The sequence below is a fragment of the Megalops cyprinoides genome, chromosome 5 (genome assembly GCF_013368585.1).
Source record: "Megalops cyprinoides isolate fMegCyp1 chromosome 5, fMegCyp1.pri, whole genome shotgun sequence".
In the NCBI taxonomy this organism is placed as follows: domain Eukaryota; kingdom Metazoa; phylum Chordata; class Actinopteri; order Elopiformes; family Megalopidae; genus Megalops; species Megalops cyprinoides.
The window spans coordinates 24,939,814-24,945,612 of record NC_050587.1 but is presented as its reverse complement, the minus strand read 5'-3'; the positions used below and the strand labels follow the sequence as shown (position 1 = coordinate 24,945,612).

General features: G+C 44.5%; 1 protein-coding gene across 1 annotated transcript; it reads right to left on the bottom strand.

Annotated features, from left to right (window-relative positions):
- Window positions 1–546: 546 nt before the first annotated feature.
- Window positions 547–4,710, bottom strand: LOC118777730 (protein SET-like). The gene is made up of 8 exons (XM_036528853.1): window positions 4,400–4,710; window positions 3,119–3,176; window positions 2,585–2,727; window positions 1,902–2,005; window positions 1,703–1,816; window positions 1,224–1,394; window positions 886–1,032; window positions 547–776 (listed from the first exon to the last, which is right to left on the bottom strand). The coding sequence occupies exons 1-8, from the start codon at window positions 4,470–4,472 to the stop codon at window positions 756–758; spliced, it is 831 nt and encodes a 276-aa protein (XP_036384746.1). The 5' UTR covers window positions 4,473–4,710; the 3' UTR covers window positions 547–755.
- Between the last annotated feature and the right edge of the window lie 1,089 nt (window positions 4,711–5,799).

Below are 5,799 nucleotides of genomic sequence, written 5' to 3'. Positions count from 1 at the left end.
ATTGTAACAAAGCAACTTGTACAACTTTATTAAAAATGTCATTTCAAACCTCATGGATGTCTGTAAAACATTACAATGAAAATCAATCAACATAAACCCCACCCCCAATGTTGATGTGTCAGAAATGCCCACTTGACCCCCCCCCACAGAACCCCCTCCCCACCATCCCCTGTCTACTAACCCAACCCCACCCTAATATCGACTCCAAATAATATTACAAGAAGGACAAGCTGATATTTTCCATTTGTCCGATTAACATGGGAAAACAGTGTCAACTCTAGGGGCCTACTCAGCATTGTATATATAAAAAACAGTGGAAGAGGGATGCTATAACTAGCAGGTTATCACTGCACCATGGCTTTGCTTTAAACTCACAACCTTAAACAGGAAGGAAAAAATGTATATATAAATTGCTATTTTGTCTTTAAACTTTATTTTAGTCTACATAAGACGGCGTGCAGATCGTTAATTGTTTTTACTGGTCTTGAGATGGAGATGGGGGTTTTGGAGATGAGAGACTGGACTTCAGCAAGAAGTTGCCACTAGTTTTCCGATGCAAAGTCTGTCCTGGGAATACACGCGTGTTAGACATGGCATGGACCGGAAAGGCTTCGGTAGAACAAGGAGACGGAGCACAAAAAGAAAAAAAAAAAAAAAAAAAAACCAACAAAGCATCTTGCTCCCAAGGATTAGAGGAGAATTAAAAGGGAAAAAAAGGGAAAGAGGGTGGGTGGAAATCTGTCCTTTCTGGGCCTTCAGTCATCCTCCCCATCGTCCTGAAACAGACAAGCATCCTTCAGTTTCTCACCAAATTCAGTTTTACAATGAGACAAGACTACATGGCTCAGAAAGGCCCAGCCAGGTGAGTAGACGCACAACACCTACCTCTCCTTCCTCCCCGTCATCATCCTCTTCATCTTCCTCTCCGTCATCCTCATCTCCTTCCTCATCAATGTCTTCCAGCCCTTCCTCCTCTTCGTCGTCATCATCATCGTCCTCACCCTCTCCCTCCTCGTCTTCCATATCAGGGACCTACAAACAAGAGACACAAGAAGTGAAGATTTAGTCAGATGTAACCACTGGATCACAAAATGCATACATAACCGGGATGTTCTGTGAAGCCAACAAGGCTTGACATGACATGAGTAACTCTCTACACGAAACTTTGTGTTTCTGTTAATGACACCTAAAATGTTGGGGGCATGACAGGGGTGGAGGCTCACCAGGTAGTACTGTAAGGGGTTGGGCCAGATGTCATCCTTGATGACCTCACCCAATTCATCTGCACCTGCATCGGAATGGTCGGTGAACCAGGTGAAAAAGCTCTCTGGTTCTTCGTGTTGCCTTTTCTTGCCTGCCTTGTTCTGTGTTTGGCTGGCACGCTTTGTCAGGTCCTGAGGGTGAGGAAGAGAGAGAGAGAGAAAAACAAGGAAGAATAAACAATTGTTACATATGCAGCAATAATCTTTAACAAAAGTACTTGATGAAATTGTTGCTCAGGCATTTCTTCTGCAACTCAACATGCTGTGATGTGATGTGTTATGGCACCAGTCCGTGCAATATAAAGGTTACATTAATGGACGCTCTATGCAAAGTGACTTGCAAATCAGGTAATATGTACCATTTTGTATCTAGATTACACAGGGAAGTATCCCAGGAAATTTCACAGCATCACACCCACACAACCGCAGACTTAGCTGACCTTTCCTGCCTTCCATTTGATCTCCGTGGACTTTGAGGATGGGTCTCCGCTCTCGTTCAGGTGAAACTCTTTGGACAGGACTTTGTTTTCGAAGTATGGATTTTCATCAAAGTACTGAAAAAAGAAATCCGTAAAGTGGTAAATTAGATGCAAGAACAAGCAAGAGAAAATACTGTGTGCATCGACCGGCAATACTTACGAAATCTATTCTGTAACCCGACTTGATGTCTTCAAACTCTGTCACCTCCACTCTGGTTAGGTAATGAAGAGCTTCCTCATCTTCCTCGCCAAGAAGAGCAGAGACTAGAGAATGAGAACAAAAAACAGTCAACCAATGCTTTCCAGACAAGAGCTGTATGTGGATTACAACTTAGTGTTTAAATGTGAGGCCATTTTATCAATTTATATGCAAAACTCACAAAACAAAGCAGTCTTGTGACCACATTTCTATGTAGTAAAACAACATGATATACTGTTCCGGGCACCTGTTGTGCATCACATTACAGTTACTAACATGTTACTTCCATGTTACAGTTACTTCCAATATCCTAGATATTCGCCCACTTTGTCCCTGACCCAGTTATAAAGACTACTCTCACCAGCTGTACCACCAACCTTTATATTTATAACCAGAGTTTTGTGAGCAACCTTTCAAAACAATAATGCAAAGCTGTTTTTCCCTCCAATGAAAATCAAAGCTTATTAAACAACCTGTCTGACCTATTAATCTCTGTTGCCTGATTGAATTGATGCAAATTACAGTCAACTGACAGGAGTTCACACTGAACATGCTTTCGTGACATGGGAAAACCTTATCCATTTTCAGAAGAGAAGGTTCTGAGTCTACCCTTGCACACAGAGACGCACCAAAGGAAGACTCACCCTGTGGATGATTGACGAATGTCGTGACCCAGAAGTTGGGGATTTTGGCGATCAGTTCCGAGCGTTTCTGGAAGAACGGCTGGCGTAGCTTGTTGTATTTCTGTTCTACTTTTAAAATCTCCTCACTGGCCTGTTCGTTCAATCTGGGGGGGGGGGGGAGCACACCGTCACCGCATGCCAAGAGAGAGGGCTGTCCTGGAAACTACATAACTAACATTTTCATACTTTGTGGCAGAGTGGAGTTGTGATCAAGGAACTGGTGGTGTAATCATATTGTGGATCCAATCCCCAGTTTGCAAATCTACGTGTGAGCACAACAGTTAACCTGTAACCCACAGCAATATCCAGCTTTATAAATGGATTTCCCCATTTACATTCTTGGACAACAGTGATAAAGCACTATCAAGCACATCATTTTGCTAGCCATTTTGACAGCAAATGACACATTTAGCAGGGCATTTAAATACACATTATTCGAAAGGGGAAAAGCTGATTTCAAACATTTCAATTGATAGACTGGCTGAAATCATTTACCTGTCAATTTCATTCTGTACTTCGTCGATGTGTTCAATTGCTTCTTGCTGCTCTTTTTCTGAAATTGTAAAGAAAAAAAATGGAGGGAAATTAACGGTCAATAAATTTACCCTCAAATTTTAACTATTTCAGGTAAACTATACAACAGTCAGTGAAAACCTTACATTATCGCCGATATAGACAGATTACATACGGCTAGGTGCCAACTAAGTTAGTGTACATGGCGATGTGTAAGTTAGGAGATTTCTAACGGGACGCTGTATTCGGCGAGATATGTTGCTATAGGGGACCAATACGTTTACATATGCACTTAAATACCTGGCAACTAGCAAAATAAAGCAATGCGGTTAGACAGCATAGCGGGACTCTAAATATGCACCGAGACAGACAAACGTGCATAATCATGTCGGTCTTCTTACATTCTTACCAGTAGCCAGCTAACTAGCTAGCTGACATAATGTGACATCCGGTAAATTAAACGGGCATGGGTCACATTCTGCACGAACTGTAGCCAATCCGTAACGTTTAAATACATTCGTCTGCAGCACAAGCTAGGCAGCTAATCTGGCTACTCGAACGCAGACCGCTCTGATGCAGCTTCCTGCTATCGCTCGGGGCCGCGTGGTTTGAATGAGGGAGGCCGCACGCTGGGCTTTCCCATTCCCAGCTCGTCCTGCGGTGCTATCAAGCCAGACGGGAGCCCCACGACGATGAAGAGACAACCCGCGGGTCGCAAAAAGGCTGAATGACTAAAATAAACGCACACTTAGACAACACTGCCAGGAGGACCCACTTACAATCGAGTTATTCCTTTCAGAATGATTCAAGTGCATAATGATGGCGGAGCCGCACGACAATGCGCGGCGCTGGGCCTCAACCGGAGCGGTTCATTCAACATCACAGGATGTGTTCCCGTCCCAGACGCAAACCCATGCACTCGCCTAGTGATCAAGAACCCCGTTTTAGTCAGGTATATCAAGTTACTACTCATGTTCGAAATCTTTCGGAGGCGAGGCCGCTCCAGCCCGAACATGCGTTTGACACAATGAGTCTTGTGCAAGGGAAACATGGCCTCCTACAGCCGCTGTCTGATTCTCTCTCACTCGCAGCATACAACACAAGCGATCACAACTGGACCCTCCCACACCCCAACCAGTAGCGGCTCTCGTGTACAGCTACAGCTAATCAATCGGACTGAGCATTACAACCTGAATCCCCGAGAAAACTAAAAAGATACAAATAAGTGAAAATGGCGGTGCTCCGAAGGCCGCCATTCCTTACCGGAGGTCTCGTCCGCTCCGTCATGGTTTGAGTTTAGCTCCTTTCTACTCACTTTAGCCGCCGAGGCCGACATGGTTTTCGCAGACTGAGAATTAGTCGTTTCAGAATATGTACGCTTTCTCTGCTTTCGTCTCTCCTCAAGGAGAAAACTTATTTTTTCCCTTAGCTGTAGAAGTGCGAATACAACGTGTGTCGCGCTCCTCCACAATATAAACCCGAGAGAGAGAGCTCAACACACACTCACTCGCCGCCACCACCACAGAGCTCGAGCTCACTCACGCGCTCCCTTTTCCTGATGCACGCGCCTCACGAATGAAAATCGAACGAAGAACTCCGCCTCCGGGAGGACGATTTACAAACCGCGGCTCGCTCCCGTCGGCGACCTCCGATTGGTGCTCCGCATGCGAAGGGGAGGTATTGTGAAACGAACTGGGTGGGGTTTCGCAGACCGACGACCAAGCAACGTTAAATTATGAAAACAAGGGCGCGTTGCTTTTCTCGCTACACGCAGACCTCGCTAGATTCTGACTGGCGCCAGTGCAACGTGATAGACAGCCGAGCCAATCATAGATCAGTGCGCCGTGCGTCCGATTTGTGTGACAACTTACCCAAACAAAGTGAGATGGGACTCGCGCGCACCACCGCTCATTTTGCTGGATTCAGTGCGCGCTCGTCCATGTGCGTGTGCACAGGTTGGCTGTCGTCCCATAAAGAGGACGTCACATGCCAATTCCTTCCTCGTATTTTTTCGACTGAAATTTAAGTGTACTGTGTTCTGCCCATATTCTCTGTACGGGGCAGTGGCGCATTATTGTTTTAACGTACATTTGTATTTATTTGTTGTTTTGACATAATATATCCAATGCGTTCTCAACCATCAGGTTATGGCGTCTTTTTCGTGCTCTCAAGGGTTCGGTACCACTTCGACATATTGTAGCAAACAAGCTAACAATCCCGCGTTTCACAATAAAGTTTTGCTCTGAAAGACATTGCACGTAGCGTCTTATTTAAATACCGATGCTCCTCATTCGTTCGAATACACACATTCGCAAGCAAGAAGATTATTGTAATGTTTCTGATTAATTGCATGCAACTGGTTTACACAAAAAATTAAGTGCTGCGTTGCTAAAGACACTGATTTAATACTTGAAAAGACCTAGTTCAAACAATCCCACAGAATACCATATAATACACACTGCTATAGCCAATTAATTTGTGGGCACTTCGAACGCGTTTAGCGAAGTCTTTACTGGTGGAATGTAAATTATTTTTGCAAGTGGGTGAACTGCAGATTGAGCGTTATCGTAATTCTAAAGGAGATTGGTTGGGAAAACAGATTGCGTTCATTTTGTTCTTTGGAAAATTATGGCAAAACGTATGCCCTCCCTACGTTCTGGGTG

Excerpts from the sequence above, each read along its gene's own strand:
- LOC118777730 (XM_036528853.1), bottom strand. The coding sequence starts at position 4,472 with ATGTCGGCCTCGGCGGCTAAAGTGAGTAGAAAGGAGCTAAACTCAAAC. Across the intron at positions 3,177-4,399 it reads CGGAGCGGACGAGACCTCCG|AAAAAGAGCAGCAAGAAGCA; the intron begins GTAAGGAATGGC and ends TTACAATTTCAG. Across the intron at positions 2,006-2,584 it reads ATTCGTCAATCATCCACAGG|TCTCTGCTCTTCTTGGCGAG; the intron begins GTGAGTCTTCCT and ends CTCATTCTCTAG.